Below are 14,878 nucleotides of genomic sequence, written 5' to 3' on the forward strand. Positions count from 1 at the left end.
ATAGACACCCGGGGATCCGCCAGCTGAGGCCATGGCAGCGGCTACGGATTGAGAAGACAGGTGTGGCGGATACATGGCCGCCGCAACGAACTCAGCACCCGTGTGGCCAGCTGCTACGGCCTGCAACCCCATCTTCTGGCGCTTAATGTGACGTTTGGTCTCCCGGTGCTCCTCGCATATATTATTTGCTTGTTGGTGGGTGGGATCCGTCCGACCAGCCGTACGCAAGTGCGAGAGCAGATTAGATGAGTGGTGGCCCTTAATCACCCGCTCGCAAAACTTGCAGATTGAGTTGCCTGACTGGTCCTTCTCAAAGTATGACCAGACAGCTGAGACACTGGCCGGTCCATTAACCAGGGGAGGCACCTGGCCTGTTGGTGTCACTAAAGGCAATGTAGTGGTTGATGCAGCAGATGAAGCTTGCAGGAATTCAGCACTGGTAGCAGGCACTCGCTTGACCATTTTAATAAACCGGTACAGGGCGGTAAAGTGGAAATGCGAGGAGAACGGATGTTTCTATACAATTCTGTGCCCACGGAGACATGCAGCAATCTTTTCAGTTAAATTGCATCGAAATAAACGTGTTGCGTGTTATGGTTACTATTTTCGAAAAGTTATCGCACGGAGCTAATGCAAAAAATTAAAAGAATTAGGTGCGACGTTGGACTCGACAATGCTGTATAATACAGCTAACGTTACGAAGTTAGTGGACGCAAAGAAATAAATCGGCGAACTCAGCAAAATCTAGACCGTAGAATCAGTGTATCTAAGTGTATAGCAGACTCTGAGCAAGTGAAAATTTGGAATCAATCGCTTGTTGTTTGCACTTGATTGAACTGGAAGGCGCATACGGATAGACGTGTGAATGCTCCGAACCAACGTTCCCAGAAACGTTATAAATCGAATCACGGTGTGATTATTCGGGCAGGTACCAGCGTGACTCTTGCGCTTGCATATGGGCTGTTTGAGCGGGATCCAGCTCGTTGCCAACGAGCTGGACATTACTGTGAGGTCATGGTCATGTCTCGCAATACCTTCCACCAAAAGAAACGGGTACGGAGTATGCAATACGTGTGAAAAGGAAGCTGGGCGCGGCGAGCGCATTTCACTCGAAGATCGGCTAGGCGTGGTCAAGGCTACAATCTTATTCATTGGTGAAAGCCTCCGTGTCTTCTCCGATAAAATGTTCAGGCGCTTTGATCGTCACTGTTGCGCCTTTTTTGGGGGCTAAACAATATTGATAAGTGACGAAAGGTGGCTCTCAGTGTAAATATGCTGTAGAGAGTAGGTAGTGCAATAGGTTTGAGTGGAGTCATTGCTCGAAGCGCGATCACTTTTGTCTAATATCTTTAAAGGCAAAGGAAGAGTGAATTCCAGTGTGGTTTACATCTTCGTAGGAGTGTGAAGGAGTATGAAATATAATCTTGCGTATCACCACAAAAAATGGTGGGAACAATTGTATTTATGCAATGCACTGTACAGCTGTACGAGGATCGTATTTTTACTTTGGTAAAATGATGAATATGTGTAAGTACTAAGGTATTGGTATTTACGATGAAACCGGAATTAAAAAGCTGATATCCGTGGAGCTGACAGCCGCACAACAGAAAGAAAAATCGTCTTTTCATACGAAATACATTTAGGTTATGACAAATTAGAATTGGTTCTCAATATATGTTCATTCAATACAGGTTACTAGGCATATAGATGCAGTATGAATATTTGGCTACGCTCTGGGTTTGGGCGTAGGTACTCCACCCCCGTGCGTTTGTTAACGCGCGCTCTTTGGGCAAAATTTCTACACGGAAAACTCGTTATTTAGTACAATTGGGGTAAATATGGCATTGAAAGACTATCTGCATGGTATATGTGTTTGTTTCTATCACAGTATCTCACATCGCAAAGCAACAGCATATATCGTAAAGAGTGAAGAATGACATACACTTGATGCACTTCTAAAAGTCGAGTTCGAGAGCATTGTCGTCTTTTAATGCATTATCTCATCTCTTTTCTTCTTCGTGTATAACTTGGATTTTGGCCGACCACACGGAGGAAGCGATGCGTCGGCTAGGCCCATTTATCGATTTTGCGCTTATACCACACTAAATGACTCTCAAGGCTTCAGATATTAATATATAATTTGTCAATCAAAACCAGCGGTACTTTGAAACTGCCACGAGGCGACTCTGGCCTTTTGTGGGGTGAGGCAGTCGATCCGAACAGACTTACTGATAACAGCCCGGCTACACTGCTTAGCATAGTAGTAAATTTCACCCGATAAGATTGAGTGCAGCACCTGAGAGCCAGGATGTACAAAACCAACACGTCGATGCAAGCGACAGACATAACTTGTCTAGGGTACGTTGCGGGGTAATATTTTTCTACAAGTTGCCTATCCATTCAGTATTTGCATATTATAGTGAAGCAATCATCAGAAAGCCGCTCCGCCAGCACAATCTCAACCTATGAGTCACTACTCCTAAGAGGTGCTGCCTGCCCCTAAAGGGGCAATAGTTAAGGTAACACATCGAGGGAAATTTTGAATAGTTGAAACTGGCGAGAGTGATTATGAATACCGCTCGAAAAAAATTTCGCATCCGCCTTAAGCTTAAAAAGCCAATTTTAGATAGGAGACGTAGTCTTCTGTATGAGTATTTTTAAGTCGTGTGGAAATCGACTTTGATGCGCAGGTTGAAAAGGCTACAATCCAGTTTCAACGCATTGTGTTTCGAGATCTGTCGATATATAGGCAGTGACGGAAGCGGTCAGCAATTAAATATTTTTGCGCAGCCGCGCATGATCTTTGAAAATTACAAATAATTAGCCAAGATGGTGGATCCTGAATTCGATGAGGGTATACTTTATTGCAAGCAGCTCCTTGTCCCGGATAAGACGATTCTTTTTAGCAGCTTTTGGCTGACAAGGTCCAAATGTGATCTTTATTCATATCCAATGGCAACTGCTAAAAGTAATGCAAGCCCTTTTGCAAAGGCAGACTGCGTAGATTTAACCAATTTGGATTAGGAAGAGCCGTACGATACTTTACCTCACAACTTCAATGGCCGCCTCTTCCGACTCACCCCAAAACTTTGACCAGTTTTTCAGAAGTTTGGGGAGGGGTTGTGCCATGTCATCGTACTTTACAATACTAAGTAGTCATTATGCTGCATCGATCCGCTCACGGTTGTAACCAAAAACGGGTAAAATATATCGTTTCAATTCCTAAAAATCCAAATGGATGCGTTTTACGTGCCTTCAATGAAGCCATACTCCATTCCGGTTTTTATGAGCCAATCGAATGCACAGGTCTCGATTGCAGACAAGGCAGCGTTAACTTCATTAGCTATAGCTGCGCAATACTCTACATAATGGCGGTGACACGGTTTTGAGTCGCTGGGGATATCTTAAGCCATGGATTGCGATTGCAGAGCTCGAAGAGAGTATGGAAAACTAGGACAGGGCGTCCATCGCAGTGCGCTTCACACACTAGTATGCGACGACCGAATTTGTGGTAAATATGAATCTTTCGATAAACTTTAAATTTGTACGACGGTGAATTTTCTTTCCAGTGCGCGAGTACGATGATCATTGACACTTTGATCAGTTTAAGGACCTTAGTATGCCTCTCATGGAGGATAAGTGTAGGTAGTACATCTGAGAAGTGGTGGCCTATGGAGTGGTACAGCGATCGCGGGTGATATTCTCGCGCCCTTTTTCTCTCTGCGCGTGCAGAACGCCCGCGCACATAGGAAGGTAAGGTGTCCACAACAGCGTTTCAAGGAATATCTGACGATTTAAAACCGTGATCACCGCCCGATGATTAAGCAATAGTTGATGTAACTTTGGCGCTTTACGTTGACCAATCTGAGCGTCAGGGACCAACTAAGGCTCGTTGGTGAATAGATATATTTCGTCGTGAGTTCTACGGCGAGGTATCGCAATGTTTGACGACAGTAGAAAAGGCACGGAGTATCAGACTCATTCAAAGGGGGGGCTAAATCCAGTAAACTCTGTCTTCTTGTTGTAGATCTCGTCTGTATGTCGTCGGATGAGAGTGTAGGTATCTGGCCATGAGTCAAAAAGTCAATGCAACCATCTTAACCGCGGATCACCTCGAAGTCACCACCAAAAAAAATTCTCAGAGCGTCAGTGGCTAATAATGTGCTTTGTAGGGACTCGCTGATCCTTGTGTTTGAGTGCATGAGATAAGACTCCCACTCAAGTATGCTTTGAGGAGCGAGTGCGATAAACTGAGTCTTGTGTACTAACTGTTTGCATAAACTGATGCAATATGTAAAATTAATTCTGAACAATTGCACGAAAAATACTGTTGTTTTAGGAAAAAGTGCGAACTATATATTACTATCATTCAAAATATTTTTTAATTTTTTGACAAGCGACTAACAGCCTAGGACATTTTTTACAGAGTACCTTTATTTCCATTGAAATTGGTACTTAGGCGCGTATATTTAAAGCTGTATAGAACTACTGCACTCTTGATGTAGCAGAGCTGACTACGCAAATAGTAACGTTAGCAGCTCTGCTGTGCCCCTGGTTGAAGAGTGCAACCCTGATCTCTATGCGTTTGTTAGCGCAGATCATTTGCTCGTTATCGCCATAACATCGTCCTCGTTTTTGGCAATGCAGTCTTACTCGTCACTCGCACTTGCATAAGACATATCGCTACGTATCGATCGTCGGTACAATTACACCGGTTGTAAAAAAATATCTGATATCCGACAGGGAGGCTGTTTCAATCATTACTTATATGTCATATTATGTAGAGATAGCCAGAAAAGTACAGAGAGCCTTAATTTTGCTGATCATAAAACACAAAGCCGTAATCCTTAGTCACAAAATTTCTTGATTAATAAGCTAATCATCATGCCAGTTTTTGGCTTATCGAAACTTGGTCTAAATTGATGCGCCTAAACATGATGACTAAATTACTTGTGACACAACGTCAACCTGCTTAGAATTTGCCATGCAATTTTTGACTTGACATTCTTTATCCCTACTTAATCCAGTTTTGAGGTCCCAGTCCGGCGAGATTACCCTGGCGCCGTTGCAGGGTATACTTGGCGCACAACCTTCTTTCAAGTTCGACACTTGTCGGTAGCTGTACTATTGGGATAATGGGGATACCCACGACTATTGATAACAAAACCACAAGGTGTTGAGTCGATGTTTGTGCTTTGCACAGTCAATTATTAAATGACTTTTTCGTTGTCTGCTTCACTAAAGCTAATTTGTGAAGCTGTAAGACGAAAGAATCGACGATTCTTCGTCATTCAGTGTACAGATTACAAAATATGCATATGGTACTTTTGCCAACATTAATTACATAATGTTCGATCCTCATTAAGGAAAAATTATTAACCAAAACACTGCTGCTCAAGGCGTAGACTATACTCCGGAGAAGAGGTGACCTGATGAGTTGTAAAGCGCGCGCGGAGCGACTTTCGAGCGCTCATTTCCTTCTCTGGGTGAGCAGAAGGTCTGCACAAATAACCGTGTAAGAGCTCCACCATAATGCGGCGCAAACTTAAATCCATAATTACGACGTGACGAGGTACACTTTAGGATTATACTGTGCTAGGAACGATTTCAGGGCTACATTACTCCAGGAGGCGAGGTCCATAGTACTACCTTACAGCATTGAGCACGGTAGTAATACGATAGAGGATAAAAAAACTAAATTTGGTGCCTGTCACATTTAGCAACTTACGTTTAAAGCTTGTTACCTCATTCCCTGAACGAATCGGATCGAGCATTTAAAACTTGAAAGACTCTCGGCTCACTTTTTGAGACGACCTTTTAAGCAAATACTATAAGCGTTTGGCTGCAAAGACTTAATTAGTCAAATCCGTTCTTTGTAACCATCGCGATCCCGTTAAAGTGGGACTGAGGCATATCACGAAATGCATACTGGCAGCCGCAAATAGAGCGAAATTGAAAACAAATTCCAGTCATGTACTTCATGATGGCTACTTAATTGCTATACTGGCGAATAACGTACTAGGTGAGGACAATATTTCATGCATCGCGCATTTGTTCCATCTATTACTTTGTGCTCACACAAAGTAATAGATGGAACACATCAAAATTACACAAAATTACTTTGTGTGAGCACAAAGTAATAGATGCTCACACAAAGTAATTTTATAATCAAGACGCAACACAAGACCAGCAGCGACACCGCAATATTAAAACGATCTGTAGTAGGTAGTCTTCCTACGAAGTCGCAGCAGATCCAATTATTTCTCAGATGGTGCCTCACAAGCGTTGAACTGAGAACTGATGAAATATTCCATCACATCGATAGATGAATTTATGAACTGACGTGAGGTAAATAGATAAACCAAAACGAATTTGCTGCTGGGTGAATAGTCCATTATCAAGTGTTTAGCAGTACTTATGAGCCTGACGATGCGTTTAAAGTCTTAGAGGAGTCTTATTCTTTTTCGACTATGGAGTTCTCAAAACACCAGGAAGCAAACGTGATTAGCAATTTAGCATTTTTGCTAAACAAGATGTGAAATATTCTTCGAAGGGCAATAGTCGCTATGCTCTATACCTTGGTGCTTCAAAAGATTAACAGCTGAATTGGTGTGAAATATTGAGTTGATCTTCGATCACAAAAAATGTCTCATATGGAAACGTAATTGACACCGCTCTGCTGTGACAGCCGTAGAATAGCGGTGCCTTTTGATCGCCAGATATTATTCCTCTGGGTCTTAACCCGCGTCCCCTAAACGGGATCTTGTTCAGCTCTATGGTCACCACTTCTTACTTTTCCTGCGGACAACTATCACCAATGTACGACTCCACCAGCATGTATTTCACGTATTGTCCAAGAATCACCAAGCTTCCAATATCATCACACGCAAGATCAATCCACACCACACCTGTTTAGCCTCTCTGCGGAACCACTGGTACGGGATGCTAATTGCAGTACTTACCGATAGCGGATTCTTGTTGGTTCCTATCCGGTGGCTAGTGGATGCTTGTATATATCAAACTAATTCATCGCGCAGGTCTCAATATCTTCGACAAGCTCTCGGGCTTAAACAATCGTATATATCAGTCTTTTTCCACGAGTGGCTAGATAATAGCAAGGAGCTGTTTTATGCACCAGCTGAAAGACAAAGCTTTATTCCGCTTCATGCCAAATCTAATTCGACGATAAATCTGTCCGTAGTCGTGTATTGCGCGGGAGTCGGTTGTAAAAAACTATATTAGACTCTTGTGAGCAATTATCTAGTGTAAGCGCTCTAACGAGCTGTTTGGCGAAATTAATAGGGGCATCGTTGCCGTCAAGATTTCCTATCTGAGTTGCCTCATTTGTAAACTTGGCCTATAGGCTGACCCTGTGAATATTTAAATCTTTGCAATTTGGCCAGTTCTTCTGCCCTTTTAGACCTCAGGAAAGTGGCTTGGACTGGATAAACACTTCATGGCGTTTGTGGCTCTTCGTTCTTTGCCAGAGGCTCTGCTTTGTTCTATGCAGAAGTCAATCGACATAAACGCGTGTTCGAATTTCTTCTTGCCAGCCAAAAGCGGTTGAGGAGAAATACATTCTTGATAGGAGCTTCTCGCAATGATGTATGTCCTGGTCAAGTTAAAGTAAACATGATTAGTTCGAAGATGTTTGTGATGTATACAGATCACGTGTCGTTGAGCACAGCTTATCGTCAGCATACACTCCACCGAAAAGAGTAAGGGTACGTTTAATTAACGCGTATACACGAAGACGACTTCATGCAGTAGCGGGTACGCTTTCGCGCCATCCGACTGTGTCACATGTCTTGATGGTGACGTCGGGTACTGTTCGAGTCGCATAAACCTTTTCGAGATGCTATCCCGAACTAGAAAAGACGTCATGCTTCGATAGCGATATTTTTTGCGACCCAGTATGCACCAGGGCTGCCGAAGCACTCTCGCTTAGAGAAATATAAGCTAAGGTCAGTGACCTTCGTTCTGCACTTAGAATAAGTTTGAGTGTAGCAGATCGCAATCTGCTTACTCCAAGAGTAACCACAAACTTAACCCAAGGGAAATATACTCTTTCGCCCAAAATGTCAGCTGTATTTCTTGGTCTTATTTGAGACGAAGCCGCCGATATCTAAATCGATAGAGTCCCCTATCTATATAGAAAACATAATTAAAATGCATAACTACTGGCAGATCAGCCACGTACCCACACCCTTGTATGGGCACACCACCTTGTGTGACCCACCCCTTCATACCAATGTACGTGTATCCCAGTTACACAGCATATATAAGTGCGTAAGTATGGTGTGCACAAAGGCGGGAGGAGTCAGGTGGTCAAATACACGCCATGCGTTGGCGCCATTCGCCAACCGGCCAGTCTATGCAGATAACTGAACGAATGAGAAATGGGCTATATATATTCCTCTAGCACCGATTGTGGCTCAAGAGAATTGTTTGTGAGAAATGGCTTCTTTCAGCAAATCGGAACTAGTGAAGATATAGCCAACGGTAACAAAACAAAGTTTCTCGCTAGCATAGATATCCGATGGCCATGATGCTGGGCAGGTATGAAAGTGTTTTGGTGACTTTGTTCAAGGTGTTCAGTACCATATCGAGAATGTCAACTGCTTATCCATCGCGTGGGAAAATAAGAGCGGGATTTTGGTGCGGCGTTGACATACTTCTGGTACTGCAGACATAACGCCAAGCTAATGACCTCTAACTATTAATTTGACGCATTTCATTATAAGTCAGATATAAGATTAATCTAAGTAATCTATTGAAAAGGTTTGCCCCGGCTTTGTCGATTTTGCGAAATACTGAGACTGCTGGCAAACATGATGGTAGAGTGCAGCTCTCCGAACATTCAATTCCAGACTCGAAAATTCGAATACTTCGATCTTCCACCTGACCCAACAATTGCTATTGTTGCGCGACCTTCGTGGCACACTACTTTAATAATGAGGCTAGTCCTGTACGGGCTCATTTATAAAACAGTTAGTGTCTGCGAAGGGCCACCGTGCACGTTGCACAGAGCAAGCTTTTCAATAGGAGTACGCGTTAATGTGCACAGAAACTGTTCGTGCGCTTTGAGCAGGAGCGCAATCGAGAGCCTAAACAGTAGCCTAGTGTCGTTAATTTTACTAATCCAACACTTAGAACCAAATTTCTTTAGACTCTTACCAATACACATTTTGATTTTTCTTAAAGTAAGGCGTTGTAACTTTCTGCTATTCAGCTAGCAGCCCACGTAGATCACTGATATCTTATCATCGAAGTTTTATCATCTTCAGAAATTCTGAATCTCAATAGTAGATATTTACAATCACAACACAATTTCGTAACAATCGTACCGAGTTTGAAATTGTTTCAAATTTGTAAGGGATAAGTACATTACATTACAGAGCTTAACCAGTTCCAGCATTCATACTGCCACGCCATATTTGCGCTGATTAAGATCAAAATCTTACATAATGTAAAAGTATCCCGACTCGTACTTCATCTTCAGCGGGGCTGCAGGAGCTCTTTGCTTGCAGGAAGATTACTTAAGATCACAGACCTTCATTTTACACTAAAACCAGTTCTAATTTAGCGAATCACAACCCGCTACCTCCAAGAGTACAAAAACCCTTAGCCCAAGGCAAAAATACTTTTCCGCTCAAAATTGAAACTGTAATTATCTGTTTTATTTGCGGCAGAGCCTCCTATATCTAAAACCTTAGGTTCTCCGATCGATACAGAAAAATCTGAATGAAATGCATAACTACTGACGGTCCAGCCACGTACTGACTTCTTGTTGAGGTGTAGCCACACCATTGTGTGATTATATTACCCACAACCCTGTATGGCACACCATATTGTTTGACCCACCCCTTCATACCAGGCTACGTGTAGCCCCCGCTACACTTTCCCCCAACAAAATTGTATACACTCACAATTCACATTTAATTGTCGCCTCAAAACGAGGCTCGCGCGACACCTCTACATCTGCAGGACCTTCTGCACGCATTCTTTGCTCGAAAGCATGTGTCTTGGACACCCTGCCTCGTTGGTTCCGAGTGCACCTGCGGTTGTCGTCTCCTGCACGAGGTGCAACCTTGGACAACACGTCCGCGGCTTCATGGAAAGCGCATCTGAAGCCTTTGGCAATCGAGCACCGCGACCGCCAAGAGCGACGGACTGATGTGGAAGAAGTCGACTACGAGTTGGATACTGCATTCTCAGGATGGGAAGAAGAGGAGGGCGAGGTGCTCCAGCGACGCGACGTGAGCCCTGCTCTACACCTTGCAGACGCCGTGTCCGTTGCCTGACCTCTCGACTTCCGGGGGAAGTGGCATCATCATCAATGACCTCGACGAGGCACAGAGACGGCATTTGGATGCTGCCTGCAGGGCGGCTATGCATGCGCTTCCACGGTCGGTCCTTGACCCTCGTGTGTAATTTAATTTCCGCTGGGCGGATCGCACTACAGAAGCGGAGGACGCGATCACACAACATTTACGTGGTCGGACCCCCGGGTATTATTCCGCTGTTGACATAGTCAACTTGGTGCCCAAGCCCTGAATATTATCGACCAAAACTTCCTAGTGAAGCTTTGGCCTCTGTCAGAGGCAATTGACTCCGGGAGTCAATGTTGTTGAAAGACACGATCCGTAAACAGCGTCGCTGTACCGACACCGTCAATGGTGTCCGATACCGCCGCAAGATGAGCCATCTTGCGCAAACGGTCGACGAAGACCTCAACACCCGTGTTGTCCGCCGAGTCCTTCGGCAGGCCAAACACAAAGTTTATACTCATGGAATGCCGACACCCAGAGAGTATCGACAAACTGGACAGCGGCACCGCCACATTCGGGGAGGGTTTTACCATTTGACACGTCTCACACGTGCGCATATATATGCTCGTTTATTTGTACAGCTTGGGCCACCAGTAGTGGTAACTCACCGAGCTGTACATCTCCTCACGACAGAGTTGACCACTGAGTGGAGTGTCGTGAGTCTCATAGACGATACAGGATTTCAAATTCTCATTGTGATAAACCATGATTAGTGGCATATCCGTCGAATCGATGTTATGACCCTGCAATCCGTTATAAAATGATATTTGGTGCAATCGTGCGCGTAGTCGCGACGACGATTTCTTGTTCGAGCTTTCAAACATCTTGCTCCCGAGTGCTCGTTGCAGCGCAACGCACATATCATCACCCGCGTACACGGCACGCTCAGCTTCAAATTCGTCATTGACGCCATCACCGTCGTGACATGAGCGACCTCGAATTCCGGTCTGCGTGACAACACAGTAGCTAAAGCATTCTGCTTCCATGGCTTATACTTCACCACGAAATTGTGGTATGCGAAGATTGAGAGTCAACTGGTCATCCTCTGCAAGAGGTGAGGCGACTGAGTCGCAGTGCGTAGTGACGCATGATCTGTGTAGATCACAAACGGCTTGGAGCCGAGCAGGCGCACCCTGAAATTGACAAGTGCCTAGAAAATCCTCGTCATGGACTGCGAAGTTTCTCTCCGCAGTCTTGAGCCGGCAAGATTTAAAGCGATCACCCGATCTCGCTCCTCGGCGTCTGCTTGCAACAGTGCACAGCCGATGGCAAAGTCCGAAGCGTCACAAACGACATTGAAAGGACGATCGGGGTCTGGCAACGCCAGTATTGATGCATAAAGAAGGCTGTCTTTGAACCCGTCAAAAGCCTTCCGATGCTCGGTGTCTAAACTCCATTCCGTATCCTTCTTATGAAGACTTGACAATGGCTATGCCATTTCTGAGTAGTATATCGCTGTACTTGTGCAAGTCTTTTTGGTTCTTTAGTATTGGCCAGACCACAATGACCTTGGCCTTAGCGGGATCTGCTCGAAGGCCACGTTCCCCAATGAAGCACCTTAACACGAAGATTTCTTTCGCGCCAAAATTGGATCTAACTGCATCAGCATACAGCATATTCGTGCGCATACACTCGAGCACTGCTCTCAAATGGACGATGTGGTTTTCTTCATCTATCCTCCCACGCCTCGCACGACTGTGGACGAAGATGATATCGAAGTATGTTTGTGCATACGCCCGGTGGGGCCTGAACAACTGCGTCACAAAACGATTAAATGCTGCTGGTGGATTTGACAGCCCTTGGGACATCACTAGCTACTTCCAGAGCATACAAAACGTGGGTGTCGAATGGAGAGGCTTGCTCTCACGCACCATTCCTGTCTCGTGCTTCGCCCGAAAGAAGGCGTCACTGTCGTCACAATGCTCCTTGGGCAAGGGTCATCGGCGTGTTACGCAGTATTTGGTACCCGAACCCAGGTCAAAAATCATGACGCACACCTCGGTCCGTAGGTACGACCGACGGCGGGTCTTTGGAGATGACATTTGACTTCTTTCACTAAAGGAAAGTACGGATCAAAGAGATTCTTCAGGATCGACGATCCATTTCGTGCGAACAGCACCCTCTTGGTGTCTTCCAGGACAGCTTTATCCAGAAGCGTCGACGAGTTAATCTCCTCGTTCGGTCGTATAATGCCCACATTGACTCAATTGTCTGCCTTCAAGGTACCGCCAAACTTTTTGAAGGACATCTCGTCCAGCTCAAGAACAGCATCAGCCGCGGGAATAGCCTCGACGGCGACGTCGCCATCTGTTCTCCTGTCGTACCATTGACAAGGGTATATAGCTGTGCGCTATCGTCTACGGTAGACACGCCCTGGGTCATGGTAGACGCACGGCGTCTTGCAGATAACATACGGCGGCGTCGTCGCCGTTCTACAGAGGCTGTACGCCATATTGAGACCAGTTGAAACACGCACTCAGCGTCGTATTTCCTGCCCCACCGAAGACATGATGTTATTAACAACATCCGACGAGGAGCTGCTAGCTCCGTAGTCCTGTCCTGGTGTATAAAGTGCAACTCCACGTGCATCAGAAGGGCCTTGCCCAAGATGCTTCGGATCTCGTTCGATTATGTCACTCGTGGCATGAAGCAACAGCTTCAAAACGTTAGCAGTGCTTAGTGTACTAGGGGTCACTCCACGCGCTAGGGCCTCGCCTTCAATGACTCGGCCCTTGGTCAACTACGCCTTTCTTGGCATGCAGCAACTGCATTGTTAAGTGAGCATCGCTTAGTGGCTTACATGCCACTCCACGTGTATCACTGGGGTCTCGCCCTCGATGCATCGGTCTTTGGTCGACCTTGCCACGCATGGCATGCAGCAACTGCTCCGATACTTGGGTAGCACTTAGTAGGTTACGTGCCACTCCTCGTTTAGCCCAAGAGCAATGTTCGGAATCTTTGTCTAATACACATTTGGTGTTCACCAACTCGGATACTCCGATCTCTAGCACGTAGTCCGTCTCGGTTCAGTGTCCGCGCCAATAGCGTTTGTGCCGCCTAGCAGAGGTGGATTCATGACTCACCCAAGCTCCACCAGGAGACGTGCACGTTGTGCCCAAGGTCTTCGACCTCCAATCAATCCATGGCTCATGATGCTTCAACCATGCCATACCAAGAATAAGGTGATACCTTGTATGAAAATCCAAAGCTAAGTAGCTTTCCACGCTATTGAAGTCAAGAAAGTTGACGCCGAGGTCCACAGAGACCCTCGGCGTTCCCCGACGCTAAGCAAACAGTGATGGTGTCACTCAACCGCCCTTTCAGCGCCTCAGCATACAGCTGTCCTGCTTCCATCGTGGAGCGTCGAGCATAATTGCCCGACGCCCCAGAATTGATAATGATCTTCCATGGCTACTCAAAGCCCTTCTCGGTCGCTTTCACGACCAGCAAGCCCGGCTTAAATACAGAGCAGAACAGCACATTTGCCTTGGGTTAAGGTTGTGTTTCTCTTGGAGAAAACGAATCGCGATTCGCTACACTCGTACTGGCTTTAAGTATAGAATGATGTTAGCTTAGCTTCTTCTAATCGAAAGAGCTACGGCAGCCCTGCTGCACAAGATCTATCACAGGAAGCACACTTGCGTATTTCGGATGGGTATATAACGACTCTAGTACCAACGAGATAATTTTAATGGGCTAACGTGCGTAAACAAATGACTTGCAGATCAGTCCCGTACGCAAAACTGCAAGGGCGGACACACGCTAGCGACAGCAATTCAAAGCTCACGAAACCAGTGGTCGACGAAGTGTTTGCACCCAGAATTTTGTATCGTGATATTGTAGGCGCTTTGTTGTGCATTGCAAGTCTCATGAAGCTCCACGCGCCAGCAATGGTTGTGACGTCGACATCAGAGGCTGAGTACATGAAAATTTACAGTGCTATTTGAAAAGTAATTCTCTGACGGCGTCGTTTTGGTGATGTATACGACGGCGAAGATATGGATGCAATCATCATCTACCACGACAATCAGGCGGCATCGCTTTGACCAAGAATCCCGTTTGCATTCGCGGACGAATCACATCAATATCAATTTTCACTTCTTTTGCGAACGAGTCAGCGTAAAGTGATCGATCTGCAATACAAGCCGATGAGCGAGACGATTCATTGAATCCTTGCCGAAAGACAGCAGGGCAAGTTCATTGCTGAACTGCACATGAAGGCGTAGGATCCTTACGAGAGTGCACATCAAAGAAAGTGGTAGAGCAAAATGATGCAGCTATATGCCCGCTCTAATACGCGTAAGATTTACATTTATTCGGCTTAAACCCGAAGGCAGATTAGCCCAGTGATTATAGTGGATTTGTTACAAACGGCTTAATCATAAAGAAACACTGTTTAGACCCGGTGGCGTGGGTCGAATCCTTGACAGATTTGACAATGCTCTTGGACTGGTCAATGCTTCTGGGCCAAACGCTGGGTAGCGCAGGCTCGAGCCCCTCAGCGGACAAAATCGTAATCGTACCAGACATGCAAGAAATGTCGGCTG

General features: G+C 45.4%; 3 protein-coding genes across 3 annotated transcripts; 1 reads left to right on the plus strand and 2 right to left on the minus strand.

Moving 5' to 3' along the window:
• Window positions 1-8: 8 nt before the first annotated feature.
• Window positions 9-462, minus strand: PHALS_04882 (AlNc14C182G8248; the record flags this gene model as incomplete). The annotated part of the gene is made up of 1 exon (XM_024718740.1): window positions 9-462. A coding segment is annotated over one exon (454 nt), but the record flags the coding sequence as incomplete, so codon positions are not given.
• Window positions 463-8,295: 7,833 nt separating this feature from the next.
• PHALS_04883 (uncharacterized protein) lies at window positions 8,296-8,549 on the plus strand (the record flags this gene model as incomplete). The annotated part of the gene is made up of 2 exons (XM_024718741.1): window positions 8,296-8,324; window positions 8,423-8,549. The coding sequence occupies 2 exons, from the start codon at window positions 8,296-8,298 to the stop codon at window positions 8,547-8,549; spliced, it is 156 nt and encodes a 51-aa protein (XP_024584110.1).
• A 5,470-nt stretch (window positions 8,550-14,019) lies between these two features.
• Window positions 14,020-14,547, minus strand: PHALS_04884 (uncharacterized protein; the record flags this gene model as incomplete). The annotated part of the gene is made up of 3 exons (XM_024718742.1): window positions 14,020-14,246; window positions 14,351-14,464; window positions 14,541-14,547. The coding sequence occupies 3 exons, from the start codon at window positions 14,545-14,547 to the stop codon at window positions 14,020-14,022; spliced, it is 348 nt and encodes a 115-aa protein (XP_024584111.1).
• Between the last annotated feature and the right edge of the window lie 331 nt (window positions 14,548-14,878).

The sequence above is a fragment of the Plasmopara halstedii genome (genome assembly GCF_900000015.1).
Source record: "Plasmopara halstedii genome assembly, contig: Scaffold_2769, whole genome shotgun sequence".
In the NCBI taxonomy this organism is placed as follows: Eukaryota; Oomycota; class Peronosporomycetes; order Peronosporales; family Peronosporaceae; genus Plasmopara; species Plasmopara halstedii.